At 48.9% G+C, this 24,976-nt stretch overlaps 1 protein-coding gene across 4 annotated transcripts; it reads left to right on the top strand.

Annotated features, from left to right (window-relative positions):
- The first annotated feature begins 301 nt into the window (after positions 1-301).
- On the top strand, positions 302-24,232 carry BCL6 (BCL6 transcription repressor). 4 transcript variants are annotated; one of them, XM_070582514.1, is made up of 10 exons: positions 302-657; positions 11,070-11,108; positions 11,946-12,117; positions 13,654-13,875; positions 15,557-16,528; positions 17,077-17,261; positions 18,689-18,856; positions 19,924-20,054; positions 20,169-20,306; positions 23,027-24,232. In XM_070582514.1, the coding sequence occupies exons 3-10, from the start codon at positions 11,957-11,959 to the stop codon at positions 23,168-23,170; spliced, it is 2,121 nt and encodes a 706-aa protein (XP_070438615.1). In that variant the 5' UTR covers positions 302-657; positions 11,070-11,108; positions 11,946-11,956; the 3' UTR covers positions 23,171-24,232. The 4 variants fall into 4 exon arrangements, with proteins under 4 accessions (XP_070438615.1, XP_070438618.1, XP_070438617.1 ...); XM_070582516.1 differs by lacking the exon at positions 302-657 and adding an exon at positions 8,125-8,435; XM_070582515.1 differs by lacking the exon at positions 302-657 and adding an exon at positions 8,526-9,912.
- Positions 24,233-24,976: the final 744 nt, after the last annotated feature.

Here is a 24,976-nt window from a genome sequence, read left to right as displayed (position 1 = left end):
GCTTGGCAAATATTTTTCTCGTGGTGCCTAATATTCTAGCTGGAAAGAGCTGTGGTGTTTATTGTTTTTTTCTCTTAACTCGCCTCTAAACCTACTATATATAACAGACTTTTTCCAACAGATCGGACCTCTCTCCCTTTTGTGTATATAGCTTGAGGAGCTGAGTTTATGGGTAAGAGAGGAGGAATTAGCCCCAGACCCCGGGAAAGCAAAGCGCACTCCCCCTCTTATGTCACCGAATAGCAAATTAGTTCTCAGAATTCCAGAGGCCGAGCTTTGCTACAGCGAAGACGCCGACGTCACAGAGGGGGCGCCCACGTGATGGTGGCGGAGCAGGCCGTACCATCGTCCCGGGCCCGGGGAGGGAGGGCCGCCGTCTGGCCCCTCGAACCTCGAGCCCGAACCTCCAAATCCGAGAGGCCCATCCCGTGAGGGCCACGAAATATGCCGGACAGTGGGAAAATCTTGTGGCTCTGAGGGCTTTTTATGGGCCAGGGGAGGCAAAAGCCCCGGAGAGCTGACACCGAGTCCTCCCCTGCCATGTAGCAGTGGTAAAGTCTTCAGCTCAAATTCCGAGAATTGAGCTCTGTTGATTCTTAGAACTGGGGTTCTTAGAAGTGGTGATGCAAGAAGTTTCTAGGAAAGGCCGGACACCAGGTGATTATTGCTGTTGCTGCCGCCGCTGCTGCTGCTGCCGCCGCCGCCGCTGTTGCCGCTGGTGCCGCTGCCGCCGCCGCTGCTCATGATCATTATTTTACCTTTTAATTCTTTTTTTTTTCCGCTCTTGCCAAATGCTTTGGCTCCAAGTTTCCTATGTGTATCTATTGTTATAAATGTATATATTTATTTATTCTAGCTGTCAGGTGTTAAAATAAATGCCGAAGATTAGTCCCACGTCTCTCCCACTCTAGGATATAGATTTTTTTATATTTATTATTTTTTTCTTGTTGTCTTTGAGTGAATCGGCCGGTTTGGAGAGGCTTTTGCCACCCTCCCTTGTGTTGTTTTGGTTTTGGAAAAGGAGGTGGAGGAGAGGAAGGAGGGGAATTAGGGGGCGGCCGGAGCAGAGAGGACGAGACAGTGTTTGGGGGGTGACTCGGGCCAGTCTGGGGGCTGTCTGGCCCCAGACGGCGGAGAGGACGCGCGCTCGCGCTCTCGCTCTTTCTGCTGCTGCTTGCGTACGGCTTGTGATCTCGCTGGATTCGTGCGGCTGTGTTTTCTCCCCTCTTTTCTCGCTGGCAAACTGCTTTCCTTGCTCCCTCGCTCCTGCCTCCCCTTTTCTCCCTCCCTCCTCCTTTCCCTCGCCTCTCCTTCCTTCCCCTCTCCCGTCCTTCTTGGTAACTCCGGGAGGCGAGGAGGGAGGCTGCCCGCTCGCTCGCCCCGCTGGCTCCCTTCCACCGGCCTCGGTCCTCTAGATTCCCTGCCTCCGAGGAGAGATTTGGGAGGAAAAAATGCAAGCGAACTCCTCGGGGTTTTTTTTTTGTTTTTGTTTTTTTCATAAACCCAGATGAAGTATCGTTTCTACTATTTCCTTTCAGAGCTGTGATCTTCCTAAGCAGATCGGAGTGTTTTGGTGTCCCCTTCTCCTGTGTTTCGGGGGAGGTTTAGCTTGCCTGGGGGCGGGGATGTTGAATACTTTGAAAATTATTCTTTCTTGGTTGCAGTCGAGGGAGCCGGGAACCCCCGCGCGCTCCCTCTCCCCATCCTGAGGAGAGAGGCTGATGGCGGGACAGGGATTTGGGGGGTGGGTGAGAAAGGGGTGCGCGTTTGCACCTGCGGTACCGTTCAGCGTGCGGGGACTCCGGGAACCTTAACAGGACAGCCCAACCGAGAGGGAAGGTGGCGGGATTTCTGGCGGTCGCGGTGTTTGTATTTTGGACGCTGCGTGACTCGGTGTTAGCTCCCAATGGCTGTTCCCCTCTTTCCTAAATTTTATTTTTCCCATGGTGCAAGCTTTGTAAAAAGATAACTGCCGGCCGGAGAGTAGCCGACGTCAGCGTTCAGATTCCCGAGGTACTTGCACTGGGCGAGGGGAAAAACAAACAGCCCCAGCCCGCGTTCCTATGTGCAAGACCCGGGAGGAGAGAAGGGCACTTTGTGGCCCTGGCTGGGGCACCCGGTGCGGGAGGAGGGGGCGCGGGCGCGAAAGGGAGATCTTTGTGAGTGATTTTGCAAAAATGGATTGCGAGGTTGGTTGGATTTGCAACCTGTGGCTCTCCTCGAGGGAGTAGGAATGGGGGAAGGCGGCGGCGGCGGCGGCGGCCCGGGGCGGGATCGGGTAGGGAGTTGGAGCCTCGGAAATCGGCTGCGCTCGCGGGCAGCGGGAGCGAGGGGCCACCCCGCTGCCGGATGTAGTGACCGTGGTAAATGTCTTGAGAACTGTGGATTGCGTTGCCTTTGTGATACCGTCTTATTGGAACTCTGGCGAAAAATGGAACTAGTGTTGCAATAATGAGTTTTAAAGCTCCCTAAAGGAAAACAAGAACACAACCCAACAGATTAAAAAAAGAATGAAAACGACCCCTTTTATGTTGTGCCCCTTGTCGCAATGCTTAAGAGTTGGTGGTGGGGGTCCTGACAGCTGAGCAGGAGAAATGACCCTAAACAGAGTGCTAAAAGTCCGGAGCTGTTACTGGGTCCCTGACCATCTTAGCTGGTCATCCCCCTCAGGAAACAGATTTAATCGTTTATGGATTTTTCCCCCAATCAGTTTGTAGTTTCCAGGAGGAAAATCTTGTAACGCTTTACTCTCTCTCCCTCTCTCTTTTTTACAGTGAGTGTCAGTAGATGCATTTTTGACTGTCCCGGAGAAAAAAAAGTGGGGCAGGAGAGAGGGAACCAGGGAAAGGGCTGTTTAGAAATACAGTTTGTGGCTCTGAGCGATGCCACTGGCTTCCTCTACAGAGACTGCCAGTTTCCCTTTTTCTTTGCAAGGTGTGTGTGGTTTTAATAAATAACTTAGAAAAATGAGGGGGGCCGGCAAGATCCGTCAGGAGACAGGTATCTATTTTGCTCACTATTTACTACCAAGAGCCCTTGGCACTGGAACAGAACCTCGTAAATCTGCAGCCCAAGTTGAAGTTCATCTGGCCCTAGTCCACACGCTATTCCTGGAGGTAGCAAACATGAGCTCAAAGGAACGAGGTGAAATCACATTCTCGCTTTAAAATATATACTTTTTTTTCAAGGAGAAAAGATATTTGTCTCTAGGGGAGGAGGAAATGGGAGGAGAGCACCAGGACATGGGCATTCCCGTGCTAAAATGATTGCATTTGAGTTTTCAGGCCAAAATAGAAACCGGGAGGTGGGAAATATCTCCCCCTCCCCCCGTTTATAAATAGAAGTTTCCAATATCCTATTTGAAAGACTTTCCAATTCTGCAGGCCCAAGCATTGGCTGATTTTAAGGGTCTGTTGATAGTGACAATAAGGCTAGAAGCTGTTTGTAGAAACTGGGCAAACTGAAGGAGAAGGCAGCCAGAAGAAGCAGGAATTCTCCAAATGGACTTTTCCTCTGCTGTGTTGAAGGGTTTCATCTCGCGTTTTCTTGAAAAGACTGTCCAATTTATTCTGGGTTTGGTGGACACGGATGGGACTCTAAACTCTTAAGCTGTCGTTTGTTGAGCCTTGAAGAGTTCCAGTTATTGGTTGAGTAAATGGTAGCCATGACTAGATGTCAAAATCCTTCCTTCCCTCTCTCCCCTGCCGGGTAGCCACACTCTCGACCCACTTTGTTGTGAAAAACTTAGGAGATTCAGAGGAGGTGCGGCAGCGCCACCCCTCGGTGGGTGAAACTCTAGTATTTGCAAAAGTCAAGTATTTGAAAAAGATTGTGAAATGACCTTATGAGTTTTTTTTTCTTTAGGAAGGAGAGAGAAAACTAACTTTAAAAAAAAGGACTTTACAGTTGATCTCTCAAATGGGTAGGAAAAAAAGTTCCTTTCTAGCTAGGATGGTGTCATAGGCGCAGTAGTTCGAATAAGTGTGTGTGTGAGCGCGCGCGAGCCCTAGGGAGCGTTGACTGGTTGGCTTTAAGTAAAGCGAGGTCTCCAGGCTGAGGTAGCCCTCCGTCCCCCTTGGATTTGACTTCTCAGGGCAACTGAATTCTGCTGCCTGTCTGACATTGAGATATGGAAGAATGTTTTGGTGTAAAAAACCATAGTGTCTGGAAGTCCTGCAGTTTTGCTGGCGGCGATGGTGGTGAATGTAGGGGCGTAGATTGGGGAGGGAGGTTTGTAGATGGCGTGGGGCACTGGTAAGCCGGTCTCTTGCTGAGTTTGGAGCCCTCTGGGAGGCAAAGTAATGTGGCGCGCACCGGTTTCCTGCACTGCGCAACAAGTGGGAACGCCGCCGCAGTGATCCGAGCGAGGATGCGGTGTTGTGGCAAAGCTGGCACGTTTCTCTTCTCTCCGCTGGAAGCCAGGAACGGCTCCTCCCAACCCTCCCCGCCTCCCTGTCTGAGTCGAGCAGCCCCTCCAAAGACCATACTCGTCCTCCTGCCCCCACCCCCAGCTTGCCGAGCGCTGTAAACCTGGGTGGGACCCTGCCCTTGGCCTCTAGGGCCCCTTTTCTCCGTGGGGATCGAGTTTATTCCTGTGCTGTTCTACCAGTATTTGGCAGGAACCGTCGAGTGCCATTCTGCTTTTTGAAGACAAGTGCTCCCTTTCTTTCTCTTCCCAGTACATCCAACCTTTCTGGCTGGAAAAATCAACGTATAATATGTGAACGCAACTCTAGATACCGTGTTGTGGTTGCTAGAGGCGTGAGCATCGTGAAGAACGGAATTACATCCAGTGAATTAAACCTTTTTCAGCTTTGCCTGTGGAGGCAACCCTCACCCCCTAACAGGAAGAAAAAAAAAAAGTGGGGGGCAGTCGGATGTGGAAGGCTCTGGCCGCGTGGTGATTTTCGGATGGACTGAGTCTGCCACCTAGTGGTAGGTCGTGGCCGAGTTCCCCGCCTTGGGCGGTGGGTCCACCGTGTCACTTTCGGGTCCCTAAGTATTCCGACCAGGTGCTAGGACTGACAGAGAAAGGGCACCCTCCAATGAGGATGATTTCCAACCTTCAAAGTTTTGGTAACATGGATGAAAATTAGAAAGCCTCCGGATGCTTGCCCCCTCCACGGTGGCTCTGCGACGGGCGTCTGCCTCCACTAATAGAACCACAACATAACCAGTTTTGAATACACTATCGCCCTGTCGCTGTGGCCTCTCCCCTGGGGAAGTCGGTGGTGGAACGATGCCACGGGTCTCTAGAACATACAGCTCTTTACAGTTGAGGAAATAGGCCTGATGAGAGGGGACCTGTGAATGGTGTTAGTGACCTAACCAGAACCAGATTTTAAGCTTCTGAATTCTGAGTCAGTTTAAGTCAAAGGCAAGTTTATCTCCGCTCTTTTGAGGTATCTAAGAGAAAGGAGCTGCACTCATAGAGAGCCATGATTTTAGCCTGTTAGGTCGTCTCAGTTGGAAACAGGCACTTAGCTGTCTTGGAGGAATTTGTTTATAAAGTATGGCGTAAGATTTTCAGTAACAGACATGAAAAGTCTACTGTCGTGCTGAGGGGTGGGAGTCTCATCGTGGGTGGTGTGAGTGTATTAGGAGGTGATTAAGGCCTGGTCCCTAGACTTGTGCGGATGCACCTCTCTGCGCCCGTGGCTCACAATTGGATCCTGAAATCACTCTCTTCGTCTTCCATCCAAACTTTGTTCGGTGGCTTGGCGAGCAGTCAGTTGTGTGTGTGGGGGGGGGGGGGAGGGGGGGTGTCATATGGACAGGCAGAGTGTAATCCTCATAGAATTTGTGCCACAACAACTTCTTAGCAAAGTTTTCTTTATCGGAGCTGAAAACTTTAAGATGGCAAACTCGCGTCCGCGTGCTGGCGGCCCCTAGCGACCGCCGGCGCGCACACCCGCGGGAGACGCCGCCGTCTCCACCGCCCTGGTCTGCCGGAATCGAGTTCAGCCTCTCCCACTGCGGGAACTGTTGGAGGCCGCGTCGGAGAAACGCGCCTCTGTTCGGGTTGGAAACGAATCTGGGGACGTGTTTGAAGAGCGGTCAAGTTTGACTCATCGCTTTCCAAGGACAGTTAGTGCCTTCCATCTTCATTAACGTGAATAAAGACCTTGGCTGACTTCTGTCCAGATCGGATTTTTAAAGGCATTGTTTGCTTGGGGAGATCATGCCGTTCCCCTCCCCTGCCAGCCTTTTTGCAAAGGCTGAACCCAGTCCGGCCAGGATGGCCGAGATATCTTTGCTTGGGGACGTGGTTTGCTGGCATTGTCTTCCGGCCCTTTCTGGAAGGCTGTCGCGAGCCGGGCGCATGGGGAGCGTCCCTTCTGCAGCTCCTCTTCAGATCTTGATGATAAAACACATCCCTCTATTTTATTGCATTTCCTAGAAGCTTGCAGGCTTGCAAGAACGCTGTTGGCAGGAAACGTGACAGAAATGAAAGTCCGGACATAATGTCCCCCAACACCTCGGTCACTCAAAGCGACTGCCGAGGCCACCGCGTTATCAAATTCGCTTTCATCTACTGTCGTCTCCCCACCCTCCCGCCCCCCAGCCAAGAGCGCTAAGAGTGTTTCCCCTCTAGAACAAAAACAACTCCGCGGGTTGACCCTACTCTCTGCTGCCGGACCACTGTGTCTAGACCTGAGCAGCTAGTTAGCAGAGACGCTGCGGAGAAAGGGAGCGCTCCGGCAGGAGCCCTGATGTGGGTTTCACTGCGACAGCTCCAGCCTTATTAAAATTCCTTCTCCTTGCCCCTAAACATGCTTTGCACTTTCAGATTCTCCTTTGGATTTCTCAGCGAGTTATTGGAGTTATTAGATTACCAATAATCCAAAAGCTGGCCAGGAGAGCGAAGAGAGGGGAAGGGCGGGAGGCGTTCTCCAAATCTGGAGACTGTGTCTAAACTAGGTCAATGGGAAGGAGGGGCGGGGCGACAAGGGGGTTGTCTGTTTCAAGCCTAGGTGGAGGGCTCTCTCTAGTGTTAGGCAGCGGTAAGACATGATCAGGTTTGAGCTCCCGGAACCATGGGACTCCTAATTTCCAATAAGAGCATTTACTTAATTTTAACTTCCCTTCCTAGATTCTCACTCCTTCCCATATTAAGTTTCAGCCTCTGCTTTCACATTTATCCTACGTGGTAAAGGGATGGGAAAGCCTCAAAGGATTTTATGAGGCGGAAGAGGCCCAGTCTTTATGGACCGGCCCTGACCCCGCCTCCGCCACTAATAGGATGCGCGACTCAGCGTGACGCCACACGCCAGTTTTAGGACCGGACTGCGGCCTGAGACGCTGCCCGTTTCTCGCCCCTTAACGCCTATTCTTTGGCCCCCGAAAGCGCCTGTCGTACCCGGCTACTGAGACCCATTAGGAGATGGCGCCCAGGGCTTATAATTCCAAGGAAGGCCACGGGAAGACGAGGCAACCTTGGAGCGCGCCCGTGCGCGCGCTGGGGTCGGCGCCCGGGCCTCTGCCAAATCCTAATCGTGTCTCTACGGTTTCGGAGAAATCAGATTCTCAAATCCCGAAACCTGGCCAGGTTCGGCCTGGCAGCTCCTTATTCTAAAGTCTTTGGGCGGAAACCCAGCCGAGCTGGGTTCCCCTTCGTGCCAACGTAGGCGGAAGGGGCTTTCGGTTTAGTTTTCCTCTAACCCGGCTGGGACGCGCTGGGTGGAGACCCCAGCCTTAGGGACTCCGTATTTTCGACCTTGACGCCTCGCCTAATCACTCCTTTAAAAAGAGGGGATGAGGGCCAAACAAAAAGAGAGAAAAAGGAAAAAAGACACGGTATGCACCAGGCAAACAAACGCTGGAATTGGGCAACTTGAAGTCATGAAATAAACCTCGGATTGGCCCCGAAATCCTGGGTTCTAGGCCGGCTCTGCTACTAATTTGACTTCTCCCATTTATAAAATTATTGTGGGGCAAGGGTTGGACTAAGTGAAGTGTAAGAGTCCCGGACCCGGCGCAGACGAGGTTTTTAGGGGAAAGTGTGCCATATTCCCCGCGAGCCTCCCCGGGCGGCCCCCCCCTTCTCGGGTGAATCCCCGGAGGCCCGCGCGGCGCAGGCAGCGATCCCGGCGGCCGTCGGGGCCGGCAGCTTCCTGGAAAGTTACTTCTCGTTGGAGCCGGCGATAGGCAAAGAGTGTTCTGTGAAATCCGCTGAGCTGAGATTGACTACGTTCCGGGAATGAGAGGGCTGTGCCGTTCCCCTCACTGCCCCCCGCCTTGACGGCGTAACAGGAAAAAGAAAGGCACACACAATGTTAGCTACTGAGGTGCACGAAAAGTTTTACTTGAATGTAACCAAATTAAGGGCTGCCACGGTCATACCACGGGGCCTCTGCCGCGCCTGCGGAGCCTTCGAGGCGGATGGGCAGCGGTGCCCGCAGAGCGCCCGGGGGTGGGCGGTCTCTGGCAGACAGGTACGGTGTGATGGGGTGGGCGAAGCTGCGGGGGCGTGCTCCCGGGCGCACAGGGCTCAGGTTTGTGCCCGTGTGTGTGAGCGAGAGAATGGGGCTGCCTAGTGCCCGCCGATTGGAGGAGGGAGGGAAAGCATGGGGTCTTCGTATTGGCTTGTTCTCACTCTTAACCTCGCCTCTCGCTGTTCTGTGACCTCCACACTTGTCTCTCTCCCTCTCGTTTCTGCTATCTTCTCTTCTTTCTCTTTGCCTTTTTTTTTTTCTTTTGAGGGAGAGGTCCCTCTTTTTCCTTTTCTAAATCCTTTAAAGGATTTGCCTTCTCCTCAAGGTGCTTAAATGAAAACACATACGGAAAGCACCAAAGGAGAGAAAGTGTGTAGGGTGGAGAAGACAACGTTTAACTCTCACTTGGTGGTTGCTGCGGATGGGGTGGGGTTGGGGTCGGGGGGTTTGGGATCGGGGGAGTCCGGGTCTGGGCCTTTGAGTTGTCAGTTTCTCCTTGACAGCTCTGCTTTTTTGGTTGTTTTTGTGGAATGAGTCTTGTGTGTGGCATGGGTGGGATGGGTGAAGCTAGTGGACAGGATTTGTCCAGGGTTTTGCTGGGGATTAGTTTTGAGATCCTGGGCAAGGCTTGTCGGCTGGAGCCTCAGTGTCCTACCCGGTAAATCAGGGCTGAGGATCAGATGCAATAACGGACGAGAAAGAGCTGAGTGGTCTATAAAAAACAACCCAAAGGCTTCCACACCTGCAGCACCTAGAAGGAGGCTCCATTGCTCACATTCACCATAACCCACATACTCACTAGTTGTGGGGCCTCCGAAGACAGATCTAGCTTAGGAAGGAGTGGACCTAGTAAGGAGAGGGGCCTTAGTGTATGTGCATTTGTTTCTGGCCAAGCCAGGCAGAATTTAGGGTGATAAGTGCCTAACCCAGGGCCTGGCTGACAGTGGACCCAGGGGAATTGTTTTGTTTGTTTGTTTCATTCCGCATCTGGAGTGAGTCATTGCCACTTGTCAAGGTGAAATGGCAAATCTGAGCTCCCTGTGGTTGCACAAGTCTGTGACTGGAAATCCACAAGTGAGCGGGTGGTTGACGCTGGTTAAAGGGCAGCCTTAGGTATTCCAGAAGTGTTTAGGGATCTCTTCTATGGGGGAAGAGGAGAAAGTTTATAAATAAACCCACGTGTGTCTTCAGCATTCTTTTACAAAGGAGATAATCATCGAACTTCGGTTAGGACCATTTGAGTGTATCTCTCTGCCCATCTTGAGTTAGGATGGGGAGAGGAGGAAATAGGTTCTTTTGTCTTTTTCTGTCCTCTCCCTTCCCCCATTTCCCCCACTCCCCCATCCCCACTCACTTACATGCACACACTAACCTTGAAGCCCATGAGATTGAGTGACTTGCACTTGGGACCACAGAGAAATGTCAGAGTGTTTGGTTACAGACTCAAGGAAACTTCTCATTTTAGAGTGCTCATTTGGTAAGACTCAGCAGCCTGGAATGGGGGCAAAGTGTTTGTGTGGGGGAAGGAACTTAAAAATGAGATTCACCCACATCAGGGTGTTATCTTGCATGTTCGACAGCACGTAGGCTGATTTGGAAAAGGGACAGGAATTTGAGCCAGAAGATCTAGGGCCGGGCCACTGACCATCTATGTGGCCCAACATGACCTCCCTGGCCTCAGGCCCCTTTACCCGGAAGATAGCTCTGAAGGGCTATGCTTTTTTTAAAAAAGAGGGAAGACGGTTCAAATAGTGTTTTGTTGTGCCTCCCACATATGATCATAAATAAGAGTCTTACACTTGTATTTTAAATTATTTTGCTTTAGAGAAACAGATTTGGCGAGGTATGTACTTCATGAATGCTCCCTGGCCAGTTCTCAGCTAAATCACACATTTAAATCTTTCACCAGCAGGGGGAAGCACAAACTTGGAAGTTGGCAGCACTATATCTGGTCTTAGACTCAGGAGGGAGGGGAGAGGAAACTTTTTGAAAAAGAAGGCAAAGATTCTCAAGAAAAGCATAGAGATGCCATCTGAGGTTGTATTCTGCACATTCCGTATTCAGGCTTAAGTGTTTCAGATGGTCAGGAAATCCTGCCTGGCTGTTTGTCCTGAGTAAGCCACTTGAACCCCTGAGTCTCAGTTTTGTCACCAGTGAAATAGGAATAAAGATATTGACCCCGTCTGCCTTGCAGACTCATTCTAAGACTTGACAGATAATATTTTAGTAGGTTATGAAAAACTTCCAGAGTTTTTAGGCCCCTGAAGGATCATACTCGTTAATATTGAAAGAATTACTTTTCTTATTTTTTTCTTTCCCATAAACTCAAGGGCCTTTGAGTGGCATACATTTTTTTACCTTGAGAAGGGAAATATATGTGTAGATGTATATGTGATTAATGTATGTAATTCCCAGTATTCAGGGCAAAATCATTATTATCGCATAACTTTGGGTGCCTGTTGTTTCTGCAAAAGCTGAGCTGGAAAAACGTTTGCTAGCATGTGGTAAAACTACACCAGCTAGCAGGCTGCAGCTTTCAAAGTAAAACTAAATATGTGTCCTAAAATAAAACTATGGTGGACCATCTTACATTCATTAAATCAATTTCCGTTTGCTTTTTTCTCTTCCGTGCAGGTTTTAAGTGAAATTTTGGACTGTGAATCAAGGCATTGGGTAAGTAAATTGAAGAATATGCTTTAAAATATTGTGGACAAACTATTTCTTTTGAATTTACCAATGCACGTGTTTCTGTGAACTTTGCCACTTTTTATTAGAGGAGATAAAGGATAGCCGATTCGCTCTCCATCACACCCAGCCCTCACCCCTGGCCTCTGCATTAGACTATCTTAATACTGCATTCCCTTACTCATTTCTTAGTTCAGATTAATTGAGCCACCTACTCTGCACCAGCAATGTGCTAGGTGCTCCAGGTACGTTCAAATGATTAATTCTAAAGCCTAATAGAGGAGAGACAGCTGGTGGCTGGGATAATGAAATGAGATACTGATGAGAATAGCTGCGATTTTTAAGAACCTAGTACGCACCAGGCACGTATCTTTAATTTTTACAACCACATAGGTATTTCTAATCCCATTTTGGGAAACCGAAGCCCAGAAACAGTGAACAGCCCTCTCCAACTCACACAGCTAGAAAAAGGTAAAGCTCACATGCTCACCTTCAAAGGATGGATTCTCTCCCCATCATGCTCACTGGCTCTCAGGGCTGGCAGAGTATTTGGTACATGGGAAAAACGCTCCACAAATACTCATTCCCGTCCCTTTCCCCTAAAGAGCTTTCTATTCCAACTTGTTGGATAAAAATCATTCTCCCTATTTTTCAGTTGTAAAGAGTAGTGGCCCAGAGATGGGCCCTGAATTGTTCAAAGACCAAACGCAAGGGACCTCAGTTTGCATTCTGTACATTAGCAGACTAGGTCACCTGCTCTCACTCTCTTGGTAAGCAGGAAGCAAGTTCTGGAGAACTAACAGGATTGTGACTCTTTTCTTTCAGGTGAAGACAAAATGACCTCGCCAGCTGACAGCTGTATCCAGTTCACCCGCCATGCCAGTGACGTTCTTCTCAATCTCAATCGCCTCCGGAGCCGTGACATCTTGACTGATGTTGTCATAGTGGTGAGCCGTGAGCAGTTTAGAGCCCATAAGACAGTCCTCATGGCCTGCAGGTGAGGGTTGTAGAAGGGAAAGATGGATGACTACAAGGGGATGGTGCTGGCTGCGAGCGAGGCAGGACATGTGGGCCTTTTGCTGTGTTTGGGATCACATCTCATTTGTCTCCAGCACATGGCCTGGCAGACTAGGTTCCCAGGAAGCGAATGAGTGAACACACTTTTAGAAAAGAAAGAGTTTCTGTCCTGTGGGAATAGAGGGAGAAGAAATCAAATACTGACTCAAGAAAGGGTGTGTTTGGGGCAAACCTGGAGAATAACTTCAGTTAACCAGGGAAAAAATATGAGAGTTTTAAAATATTTTAAGCAAGTTAACTTGAAATCTTTTGCTCTTTTATTCTGTAACCTTATTTATTTTATACTGTACGGTATTTTCATGGGTGTTTCAGAGTAGACATAAGTTAGTGGAAGTGAGCCAGCTGATTCTTCGTGTTTGTCAAGTATTTCAGTTGTTTGGAGCAATTTTATATTACGTCATCTCGCTGGATCTTCATAGTGGGCCTTGTTACAGATGGCATGATTACCTCCATTTTACAGATGATAAAATGAAGATACTTGTAGGTGAACTGATGGAGGGAGAGTCAGGGATCTTGATTGCCGGTAGAGGACTTATGCAACATCTACAACAAGCCACCTGTTTTTCAATAGTGGAGGGAACAGAGGTTTATAGAGAGATAAAAATAAAAGATTATGCTAACCAAGTGCTTACTATGTGGCAGGCATCATTCCATACTCTTTACATTTTCATTCTTGCCACACCCTGTAAGGTAGACACTGTTGTTCCTGCTTTGCAGATAAGGAAACCGAGGTGCAGAGAAGTTAAGCATCTTACCCAAGGTTGCACAGCTACTTACTGGTTGAAGTTCACTTTTAGCAACATGCTCACAAAGAGTAGAATTGAGATGACAGCCCAGAGTTCTGGCTTCTCACTGAAAGTTCTTTTCTCTACCAGACCATGTGGTACCCGGAGGCATGGCTTGAAGTTTGACTTGGACCTTCTAGAAATATTGACCTTATGGTAGTCTATGGATGTTTAGGAAATCAGGAGACTGTAGATGTAGGCATCACTTTATTTATTTGTCATCAATACCCAACTTGCTTCTAAAAAAATACAATAGGATTTCTAAAATGAGGATAATGTGATGGAACAAGAAGGGAAATGCTTATCCCAAAGTTAGAGACTAAAAATAGTTACTGCAAATGAGTGCTAAATTTAACTCTGGTAATCTTTGCGGTTAAGACTAAAAGGAAAACAGATCCTGTGACTTTGAGAAAATCACTTAGCCTCTCTGATCTTGGTTTCCCATCTGTAAAGGGGGAGAATGATGGTGTCTACCCTGCAAGGTTGTGAGGAGCACAGGATAATGTACGTAAAGTGCTTAATGACTTTCTGGAATTAGTAAGCTCTCCATAAGTGGCAGCTATTATCAATTGCCATGGAAGCTCTGGAGCTAGGCCCAGGGGAGAGGGGCTGAGCATAATCGATGACAGATTCTTTGTGTCTGTTTAGTGAGACATTTGTTTGTTTTACAGTGGCTTGTTCTACAGCATCTTCACAGACCAGTTGAAATGCAACCTTAGTGTAATCAATCTGGATCCAGAGATCAACCCCGAGGGGTTCTGCATCCTCCTGGACTTCATGTACACCTCTCGGCTCAACCTGCGGGAGGGCAACATCATGGCTGTGATGGCCACAGCCATGTACCTGCAGATGGAGCATGTCGTGGACACCTGCCGGAAGTTTATCAAGGCCAGGTGAGCTACCACACAGATGGAAGCCTTGGAGATGGAAGGGCTTAGAAGGGATCAGAAACCCTTGATGATACATGCATACAGAAAAAATAATCTTCTCTGATATGCCACAACCTACATTTCCACTATTTTTGCACACTTCTGCCCTTATTAACTCTTGGGCTTTAGACTTGACTCCTTACTGCTGTCCAGATGTGTCTTGTGCATCCCCACTTCTTGCTTTCTTCCATTCACTTGATATGCCCTTACCTCCAACCCATCCTGCAAGGCCAAGCTTTGATGCCAGGTCCTCTGTACACATTCTTAGAGTTATCACTCAGCTGTTTCCTCGGCCCTGCCTCTGGGTTCCAAAGCCTTTTGCTTGTCCTTTAGACCTTCCTTCTATCTTAACTATTTGCATGTATGTTTTAGTTCTCCTTTAGACTTCTATTATAACTATTTACATATGCGCCTTAGTTCCCCTACCAGACTGTGGGCTGCTTTACTCATCGTTCATGTCACCCTGCTCCTACTAGAAAGGATGTTTATTGAATTAAATTGAGTTCACTGGGTCTAACCCCCTACCCGAGGGCTGGTAAGACATGACCATCGTTTAAAGGTGAGGAACCTGAGAGCTAAAGTGAAGAGATTAGCTAAGTGGAACAGAGACTCAGGGCTTGACTTCTTTAGAACCATTTGATTCAGCTACTCTGTGGTGATTGCATCCCTTCTCAAACAGAAAGGTTTCTAGCCTCTGTCTGAACCCCTCCAGGAGCCAGGAACTCAGTGTTCCCAGAACCACGCTGTCCGCCTTGGATAGTTAGAGAGCTCTTCTCGACAGCAAGCTGAAATCTGGCTCCCTTAACCTTCAAGACTCATTGGTTCTAGCTCTGTTAACTGTGATGATGTTGAGCTGGCCTATTTTTCGCCCACATAATGTCCCTTCAAGTGTGCGCAGCTAGAGCTCTTTGTCTCCTGTGGGTGATAATGGTGGCAAGCTCATCATTGCTCCCATTTGTGAGTACTTTGTCTGGGTCAGGCCTTGTACTTGGAGCGGTTAAGTAACTTGCTCCAGGTCACATAGCTGCTAAATGGCACAAGCTGGGATTGGAAAGCAGGTCTGGCTGCTTCAGAGCCAGGCTTCCTACACTGGCAGATGCTGCCTGTTCTCCAAAGTCAACTTCCCAGCGACTCCAGTCAGCCTATAGGGCAAGTCCTTTCTTTGACAGTTTGTCTGTGACCCTCCGAGTACTGGTGTGGCACCAGTATTGTATAAATTCTTCCCTCCCTGAGCCTCAGTTTCTATTTGTATAAAATGGACACAATAATACCTGCCTTTCCTTCCTTGTAGGATTTTGCATGGGTGAAATAAGGGCTCTGAAGCTTTACATTCTATAGCATCCAAAGAAGTACCGATTCACACACATACATGTGACTCAAAGATGCAAGACCATGTCTGAATAGACACAGATTGTGTGGGTAACTCACTTGCCTTCTCTGGGCCTCGTTTCTCCGACTGTGGGCTTTCACTTGACTTCTAGCATAAACACCTTGTAACTGCAAGTATTTCCCAACTCCAGAGCCCAGCCCCGATGTCAAGCTGACCCAAGCACAATGTGGTTACACAGAGCCGTGTCATTTGGAAGGTCATCTTTCAACAGTTCTGATTTAGAGGCCCGTGTCTTCTCTCTTTTTTCTCCTACAGTGAAGCAGAGATGGTTCCTGCCATCAAACCTCCCCGTGAAGAGTTCCTGAACAGCCGGATGCTGATGCCCCAAGACATCATGGCCTATCGGGGTCGTGAGGTGATGGAGAACAGCCTGCCGCTGAGGAATGCCCCCGGGTGTGAGAGCAGAGCCTTTGCCCCCAGCCTGTACAGTGGCCTGTCCACACCGCCAGCTTCCTATCCCGTGTACAGCCACCTCCCGGTCAGCAGCTTCCTCTTTTCCGATGAGGAGTTGCGGGATGCCCGGATGCCTGTGGCCAATCCTTTCCCCAAGGAGCGGACGCTCCCCTGCGATAGTGCCAGGCCAGTCCCTGTTGAGTACAGTCGGCCGGCCATGGAGCTGTCCCACAGTGTGTGCCACAGCAACATCTACTCTCCCAAGGAGGCAGCCCCAGAGGAGGCACGGAGTGACATGCACTACAGTGTGGCCGAGGGTCCCAAGCCTGCTGCTCCCTCGGCCCGGAATGCCCCATACTTCCCCTGTGACAAGGCTGGCAAGGAGGAAGAGAGACCCTCTTCGGAGGATGAGATCGCTCTGCATTTCGAGCCCCCCAGTGCCCCCCTGAACCGGAAGGGTCTGGTTAGTCCACAGAGCCCCCAGAAGTCCGACTGCCAGCCCAACTCGCCCACGGAGTCCTGCAGCAGCAAGAATGCCTGCATCCTCCAGACCTCTGGCTCCCCTCCAGCCAAGAGCCCCACTGACCCCAAAGCCTGCAACTGGAAGAAATACAAGTTCATCGTGCTCAACAGCCTCAACCAGAATGCTAAACCAGAGGGGCCCGAGCAGGCTGAGCTGGGCCGCCTCTCCCCTCGAGCCTACACTGCACCCCCAGCCTGCCAGCCACCCATGGAGCCCGAGAACCTTGACCTCCAGTCCCCAACTAAGCTCAGTGCCAATGGGGAGGACTCCACCATCCCGCAGGCCAGCCGGCTCAATAACATCGTCAACAGGTGATTTCAGAAACACTGCGGGCCTGGGGTCAGGGCTTACCTGGGCAGGGTCCCGGGGTCTCTTCTGACGGATGCAGGGCTGTGTTCTTTTCTTGCCTGCAGTGCTGAGCATATCAGAGGTGGGGGATAAGTGCCTGTTGATTGAATTAGCATAAGTGAGGAAGGATATTAAGCGTCAGTATATTTTTTCATAGCAAGAGAGATAATTCCCTTCAATGGTAGAAGAGCATTCCATGAAACTGAAAGGCTGCTCCTTTGGTCTCAGTGTGGCAGAGGGAATCCTCACAGTTGCCCTGGTCTGAGGGAGGCTGTGGACTGCAGGGCTGGGGGGAAGAACTGGGCCCAGGCGTGGGGCTTTGGCTCAGCTTGACTCCTGTGAGAGGTCTCCGTGTGTATGCTGTTTGGAGGCAGGCTTGAGGATAACTGCAGCCCCGGGTCCAGAGTGGCCTCTGGGCTCACCTGAGCCCCGGGAGGAAGGCATGGCACTGAGGCCAGGTGGGGTGCTCCCCCCTGCTCCAGCTGCTGAGCCTCTGTCCTCCTGCCCACAGGTCCTTGACAGGCTCCCCCCGCAGCAGCAGCGAGAGCCACTCGCCACTCTACCTGCACCCCCCCAAGTGCACGTCCTGCGGCTCTCAGTCCCCGCAGCACGCGGAGATGTGCCTCCACACCGCCGGCCCCACGTTCCCTGAGGAGATGGGAGAGACCCAGTCTGAGTACTCGGATTCCAGCTGTGGTGAGTCCCTTCCCCACCCGCCCCTTCCCGGGGAGAAGGAAGGCCCTGCCTCTGCTCCATGGGGTCTGTGTTTTCATTTTATTCATGCTGTTGTCACTGATTGGGAGAAGCCACCGATTGGAAGTCCACTGGCATTTAAAATCACCAACTGATCGCCGCCCCTCTCTTGATGTTTTTGGGAACTAGGCTGACCAAACTAGGGATGGTGTATTAGAGTTAGTCTGGGGTAACAGAGAATGACCAAACAGGTTTTTCAGCTTTGTTCCAGCAAAGGTAGCTTGTGGGGCTGGCTCTATGACTCCCAGAGCTTTCTCAGTCCCTGCAGACTCAGACTTCTGTACTGATCTGGGTGCGTGTTAGTTCACCCTGCTGGGCTGCCCTTTCTATAAGGAGAAGGATGTGACCTTATTCATTCCTGTGTCTCCTGTAGGTCCTAGTCAGTCTCTAGCACAGAGTAGGCACTTGGTTAATGTTAGCTGAATTCAATTCATTGAACTGATAACAAGTTGAAGTTTCTAGGTAGTCTGTGATTGGCATTCCCAGTTTTTACCAGATAAGAAAGTCTGCCTCTTCCTCAGTTCTGGCTGCAGTCATACAGCCCAGCAATATCTAATTGGGGGAAAGCCACCATGATGTGTCATTTTCAAATTGTTATAACAAAAGAAAAAAGTTAGTTACTTACACTGAGAGGTCTGGCACAGAGTTTGGACCTATAGTTGGGAGCATAGGGACTGTCCCTTCCTGTCCCTCTGGCCATTTGCCTTTGCTCTGCACTCCAGTTCTTTCTCTCTGGGCCTCTGTTTCTACTTCCACCAGCATCTTTGGTCTCTCAATCTCACAGAAGTGTTTGGGAGACGTGAAATCCAGATAGGTACAAAGATGACCACGTTCATTGTTAATTCCTCCTTCAGTGACCTCACAGTGTCATTGAGTTTGATTTCTATCTTACATTCCTATAATGCTTTGTGTTATCCATTGGGCAGGACAGGATTTATAATCCTGATTTTGGAGATAGAGGCACAGACGGGGCTCGGAGAGGTGAAGGGTCTCGCCCGAGGGCTTCTGCGTATGGATGTAAATGAAACTATGAGCTGATCAGAAGAGGCCCTTCTCAGAGCCCTTGAGAGAAGGCAGAGCCAGGCTCAGCCTTCCTCAAGCTGCTGCAGGCCATGTGGGTCCCTGCTGGTTTGTGTTTCCCTTCTGTACCTTAATATTCAAATCTGTCTCCTTTTTCCTCTGTGACTAGACTCTAAACGCTGAGAAAAATAAAATCCCCACAGGCCCTTTGCTCTGGGCTCCCATGACTGTCAGGTGGATGGGGTGCTGGGAGTTCAGTTTGCACAGCGGCTAGCTACAGAGGAGAGAGGCCTTGAAGCCCCGCCCCCTTCCTCGTGCTGACGTTGGTGTCACCCTCCACCCTCCAACAGAGAATGGGGCCTTCTTCTGCAATGAGTGTGACTGCCGCTTCTCTGAGGAGGCCTCCCTCAAGAGGCACACGCTGCAGACCCACAGTGACAAACCCTACAAGTGTGACCGGTGCCAAGCCTCCTTCCGCTACAAGGGCAACCTCGCCAGCCACAAGACCGTCCACACGGGTATGGCCCTGCCCCTCCACCCCCACTCACTGAGCTTGTCAGGGTTCCTGGGGGCAGGGCGGGAGAAGATCCTCAAGAAAGCAGTGGTACCCTGAGGAGTGAGGCAGGGAGCTAGCCCATCCCGGCCTGAATGAGGGACCTTGCCCTATCATGTCTTTGCCAGGCGACTCCTCCACTCTCTGTCTTCTCTGTCTTCCCTCTGAGATGCTCTGTCCTGTTTCTCTGCCTTGGCTGGGGTCAAAAGTGTTAATCCCACTGTACAAGGGAAGAAATGAAGGCTGAGAGAGGCAAAGCGGATTCGGTTTTTGTAAAGCCAGGAAAAACGAAAGGCCTCTTGATTTCCTCTAAGGGCTTGTTCCTTATCAACTCACATTCCTTTACCAGGTAGCTTCTAATAACCTGATTGTTGTCCAGAGTTGACTCTCTCGGTATTTTAAATGGGTCCATTATCCCAGAAACTTTCCATGAAGGAAGGCTCAGCCCTTCTGTTGGTTTCCTCTGTCTGAGCACCCACTGCAACTCAGGCCCCGCCTCTCTTGCAAATGGAATTTAGCTGTAGCTGCCATGAGGGGAAGAGCACATTTGTTCTAAAACAGAGAAAGGAGAGCAGCCTGATCGTACCTCCGTGGTGAGGGGGCAATTATGGAATCAGTCTTATCCAAGGAAGAGCTGGAAGAGCCTTCCCACGTCATCTAAATTCTCAGGTTCCAGAGAGGGAAACTGAGGTCCCGAGGACTGACCCCTCCAAGTCCCACAGTTATGAACGCTAATGACGCAGCTGGTTCCAAAGCTTCCCAGAACCTCGCTCTCTCTGCCCGTTCCATGCCAAACATTGTTTCCACTCATAGATGTCACCACCTGCTTCTTGACCCTGGTCACCTGCAGGGCATGCTGGTGTGTGTGAGAGAGAGAAGGGTGACAGGCCAGGAGGCAGACTCTGGGATCCTCTCTGACATCTTCCAAGGGAAACACAGCCAACTGGCAGCTTGCTTTGAAACCCAGGGGCCAGGGACTATGGAGACCTCTGCTGAATATGGCTTTCCTCCTTCTCTTTCTCTTGGTAATAGGTGAGAAACCCTATCGTTGTAATATCTGTGGGGCCCAGTTCAACCGGCCAGCCAATCTGAAAACCCATACTCGAATTCACTCTGGAGAGAAGCCCTACAAATGCGAAACCTGCGGAGCCAGATTTGTACAGGTGAGCAGGGGGCATGGGGAAAGGACCCCTCAACCTCTGCATGCTGATGGGGGGCTGCCGGGGGTTCCGCAGCCCACCCTGACAGAGCCTCTCATGCTTTGGTCTTCCGTCCAGGTGGCCCACCTCCGTGCCCACGTGCTCATCCACACTGGCGAGAAGCCCTATCCCTGTGAAATCTGTGGCACCCGTTTCCGGCACCTTCAGACTCTGAAGAGCCACCTGCGAATCCACACGGGAGAGAAACCTTACCATGTACGTGAGACTCTTGTGGCTCCTGGCTGTCCAGGGAGGGACGGGGAGGTGGAGGGGACGGGCAGCAGAATTGTTTGCTCCTATGTCAGGTACACAGTGGGACAACCACTGAACTAATGGTCATAAGACCTGGATTTGGGCCTGATTTTTAAAGATACCTTGCATGACCTTGGCCTGGGTCTCAGTTTGCTCATCTTTAAAATAGAGGTATTAGGCTAGGTGATTCAGGCCTTAGGAAAGAGTCTGGACTATGGATACATAGATTTTGAAGTCATTCATTCATTCCGCAAATACTTATTGCGTTCTTACAACTCACCACTATACTAGGCTAGTAAATTACTTAGCCTTCTTAAGAGGAGCCAAGGTGTTTGAGAAGGAGCAGTCAGAGGAGTAGGAGGAGAATGAGACGATTGTGGTGATAGAAGAAAAAAACACAGAGAAAACACCATTTCAAGAAGGAACAGGTGGCCAGCAGCAAGATGCCCTGACCAGGCAATTAGAACGGTCGTGTTCTAGCGCAGGGTCTCAGCAAACCACGGCGTGGGGGCTAATTTTTGAACATTCTGTGAGCTAGAATAGTTTTTATATTTTTAAATGGCTAAAAAAATCAAAAGCATATTTTGTGACGTGCAAATTATATAAAGTTTAAATTTCAAAGTCCATAAATAAAGGTTTATTGGAACACAGCCACCCCCACCTGTTTACCTATTGTCTGTGGCTGCTTTCACACTACAATGGCAGGGTTGTAGTTGAGTCAGAGAATGTATGGCCCTCAAAGCCTGAAATACTTACTATCTGGCTCTTTACAGAAATAGTTTGCTGATCTCTGATGTAGAGGGGAAAGATAGCGGCTGGGCAGCTGAGATATCTGGCTTCTTATTCCGACTCTGACGCTGACCCTTTTCAGGGCCTTGGGCAAGCCCTGACCCTCTCACTGCGCCACAGTTTTCTTTCTCTGTAAAATGATGAGTGGTTTTCAAACTGTGCTTTCAGTGACTGAGGTTCTGCAGTCCCGCAGGGCAGGGCTGGGCTGAGACTGCAGCCTCTTTCACCTTTCAAGTTTCCATTTAATTTGAAAAGAGAGTCTCATGGCTTACGAGCGTGGAAACTCCTGTTCTAGATGATGGTGCCTTTGATGGGTTTATGACGTCATTCTAGGTACTGATGGCCCAGGAATGAATCAGTGAGTGGTTAACCCATGTCACAAATGTTAACCTGCACAAGGTGGTTATTTTCATTCACTTCTTATCAATCCTTCAGTGAATATCTTCTTACTTGCTATCTGTTCTTGGCAAATTATTCTCTCTGTACCTTAATTTCTTCATCCGGAAAATGAGACTGATACCTATCTACCTCATGGAACTGTTGTATTAAGTTGAAGAATTCACTAGTGTTTGAAAGAGTGCTTGGCACATCATAAGGGTACAATAAATATTTAGTATTATAATTATTTGCTAGGAGTTTAGATGCACAGAATGTCAGAGTTAAGGGCAACCTTTAGAATGTATTGACTAGTCCCTTACAGAAGGGAAAGCCAAGGCCCAGAGAGAGAAATGACACACTTGGGACACACAGCAGCAAGTGGCGTAGATTCTATGGACCACTTATTTCCCAAGACCAGAGTTCTTTCTGCTCCCTGTCCCACCCATTTTATTTTTCATTTTTCTAAATTTATTTTCACTTTTACTTTAAAACAAATTCTCTTTATGAACATATTTTATTACGCTTTTTATTTCAGAATAGTTTTAGATTTATAGAAAAGTTGTGAAGATAGTACAGAGAGTTTCTATATGCACCTAGTTTCCCCTGTTGTTAACGTCTTACATTGGGAGGATACATTTGTCACAACTAATGGACCATAACTGATACATTGTTATAAACTAAAGTCCATACTTTATTTGGATTTTCTTAGTTTTTACCTTAAATGTCCTTTTTCTTGTCCTGGGATTGCATCCAGGTTACCACATTACATTAGTCTTCACAAATGTAATTACATTATATTTTACTTTTAAGTAACTTTTCCACTAAAACTATTATCATCCATTCATTGAATCAAAGCGAGAAGTGGCTCTACTTTGCTAATGCCTCATTAGCTTATCTAAGGCATACACGCTAAGAAGGAATGTAACTGCGTTTTTTAAAGTATGTCCTGGACTCAAGAACTTTCATGAATTCAGACTGTTCTAGTTCATTTGTCCAAATGCGTTCAGATTTATTGCATAATTGCCTAAGAGGTACATTCTCCTAGGTACTAGGAAGATGATAAAGTTTCGTAAGAAGTAGTTACTGCCCTCAAAGCATTCTCCAGCTGATAAGGATGCTAATGCATGGGGTAGCAAGGCTGGAAATCTTACGCAGGTTCAAAGGAAAGAGGGATTATTTTCACCCTAGAGAGATCCAGGAAAGCCCTTATAATTAGGGGAGTTTGCTTCTGAACTGCATTTTTGGACGAGACTTGAATTTGTGGAGTTAGGGCAGGGAAATACATCTCAAGCAGGGGAAGAGCACCAGCGACAATTTGGAAAGCAGGAAAGGGACAGTTGCACAAAGCTTACTCAGCCCTTAGCGGAACCAGGATTTGTCTAGGTTCCTCGCCTGGCTCTTGAGAGGGAAGAGCTGCCCGACCCCTCGCAGGGAGAGTCTCCTTTTCTAGGTGTTTGAGCCATGTCAGGTTTCTTGGGGTGATGACAGCTAACAGCGTGCCTCTGCTTTACCTTCAGTGCGAGAAGTGTAACCTGCATTTCCGTCACAAAAGCCAGCTGCGTCTTCACTTGCGCCAGAAGCACGGTGCCATCACCAACACCAAGGTGCAATACCGCGTGTCTGCCACTGACCTGCCCCCGGAACTCCCCAAAGCCTGCTGAAGCATGGAGTGTTGATGCTTTCCATTCGAGCCCCTTCTCAGAATCTACCCAAAGGATACTGTAACACTTTAAGATGTTCATCCCATGACGTAGTGCCTCTTTCATCCACTAGTGCAAATCATAGCTGAGGGTGGGGGTGGGGGGAGGGGCGTGGGGACCGGGAGCCAAGGCAGCTCCCCTTCCCCCACTGCCGTAAAACATTAAGAAAATAATATTGCTTCTTCTCCTATGTGTACGGCAAACCATGTCAGCAAAAAGCAAAATCATTTTCGATACCGAAGTTGGGGAGTACGCAAAAGTTCTGACTTGACTTAGTCTGCAAAATGAGGAATGTATATGTTTTGTGGGAACAGATGTTTCTTTTGTATGTAAATGTGCATTCTTTTAAAAGAAGAGATTAATGGTATGTTATGAAAGAGAGGGCTTTAATTTTTTTAACCAAAGGTGAAGGAATATATGGCAGAGTTGTAAATATATAAATATATATATATAAAATAAATATATATAAACCTAAAAAAGATATATTAAAAATATAAAACTGCGTTAAAGGCTCGATTTTGTATCTGCAGGCAGACACGGATCTGAGAATCTTTATTGAGAAAGAGCACTTAAGAGAATATTTTAAGTATTGCATCTGTATAAGTAAGAAAATATTTTGTCTAAAATGCCTCAGTGTATTTGTATTTTTTTGCAAGTGAAGGTTTACAATTTACAAAGTGTGTATTAAAAAAAAAAGAACAAAAAAAGCTGCGGAAGGAAAAACGTGTAGTTTTGTTCTAGTTTTTGGTTTGTATATACCTGTACAACGTGTCCTACGGTGCCTTTTTTCATGGAAGTTTTCAACGATGGACGAGCGCGCCATCCCTTTTTGAAGTGTAGGCAGACACAGGGACTTGAAATTGTCACTAACTAAGCTCTCTTTGGGAATGTTTGTCTCATCACATTCTGCGTCATGCTTGTGTTATAACTACTCCGGAGACAGGGTTTGGCTGTGTCTAAACTGCATTACCGCGTTGTAAAATATAGCTGTACAAATACAAGAATAAAATGTTGAAAAGTCAAGTTGGCTTGTTCCAGAGGTCTTTCCTCGTGTGGGAATCCAGGACTTGAATGGGTCTGGTTTCCTCGCCTCTTAAGCTAGTGGAAGATGCTCACAGAAGGGAGTGGTGGCTGGCTGGTGGAGTCTGGGAAAAGCCCAGACTGGGGCTTGCTCAGAACCACGTTCAGCTCCCAGCGCCAGGATGGACTGTAGACTCCAGACCCTGGTTGTGAGGAGTTCAGGTGTGGGATTTGGGGTGGACCTCTCGCCTCTATTTCTGGCTAGTTCCCTCCTCTGCCTGTTTTGTACTCAGAGCTCTAGGCTGAGCTTTGAATGACTTTGCTTCTGGCCCCTCTGACACAAATGTGTATAAGTCCTTTCCTCCTCTGGGCCTTGCGGAATTTGCCCATCCTGTGAAGTGAGAGGGCTCATCTTGCCTCCTCCTGGTTTCATACATAATTTCTCTCTTCTGGGTCCAGGAGACAGTATGAAGGTATCTGGACCCATCATCCATTTCTCAGTCTTGCTGCCTCTGGAGTCCTTTTGCTATCTGCTGGTTGATTGACAGACATCCGCAGACTCAGAAGCTTTATGGATGGCTACTAGCCGAGCAAACCTCCATCCCTGCAGAAGGGCTCTTTGTCCGAAGAACTCTGTGGTGGAAGTCAGCCACCTCCTCCTGTGTGACTTGGGACAGCCAGTTCCCCTCTGGGTCCCCTTTGCAACCTGTCCATGAGGGGACTGGATTAACCAGATAGTTTATGATT

This window comes from Equus przewalskii, chromosome 18 (genome assembly GCF_037783145.1).
Source record: "Equus przewalskii isolate Varuska chromosome 18, EquPr2, whole genome shotgun sequence".
NCBI lineage: Eukaryota > Metazoa > Chordata > Mammalia > Perissodactyla > Equidae > Equus > Equus przewalskii.
The sequence above is the reverse complement of the archived record's forward strand: the minus strand, read 5'-3'. Positions and strand labels throughout refer to the sequence as shown.

What these genes read in the sequence shown, in the direction of transcription:
- BCL6 (XM_070582514.1), top strand. Translation starts at nt 11,957, where the DNA reads ATGACCTCGCCAGCTGACAGCTGTATCCAGTTCACCCGCCATGCCAGT. An exon ending in ACAGTCCTCATGGCCTGCAG is followed by an intron (nt 12,118 to 13,653) that starts GTGAGGGTTGTA and finishes TTTGTTTTACAG; the next exon opens with TGGCTTGTTCTACAGCATCT. An exon ending in CCACAAGACCGTCCACACGG is followed by an intron (nt 18,857 to 19,923) that starts GTATGGCCCTGC and finishes TCTTGGTAATAG; the next exon opens with GTGAGAAACCCTATCGTTGT.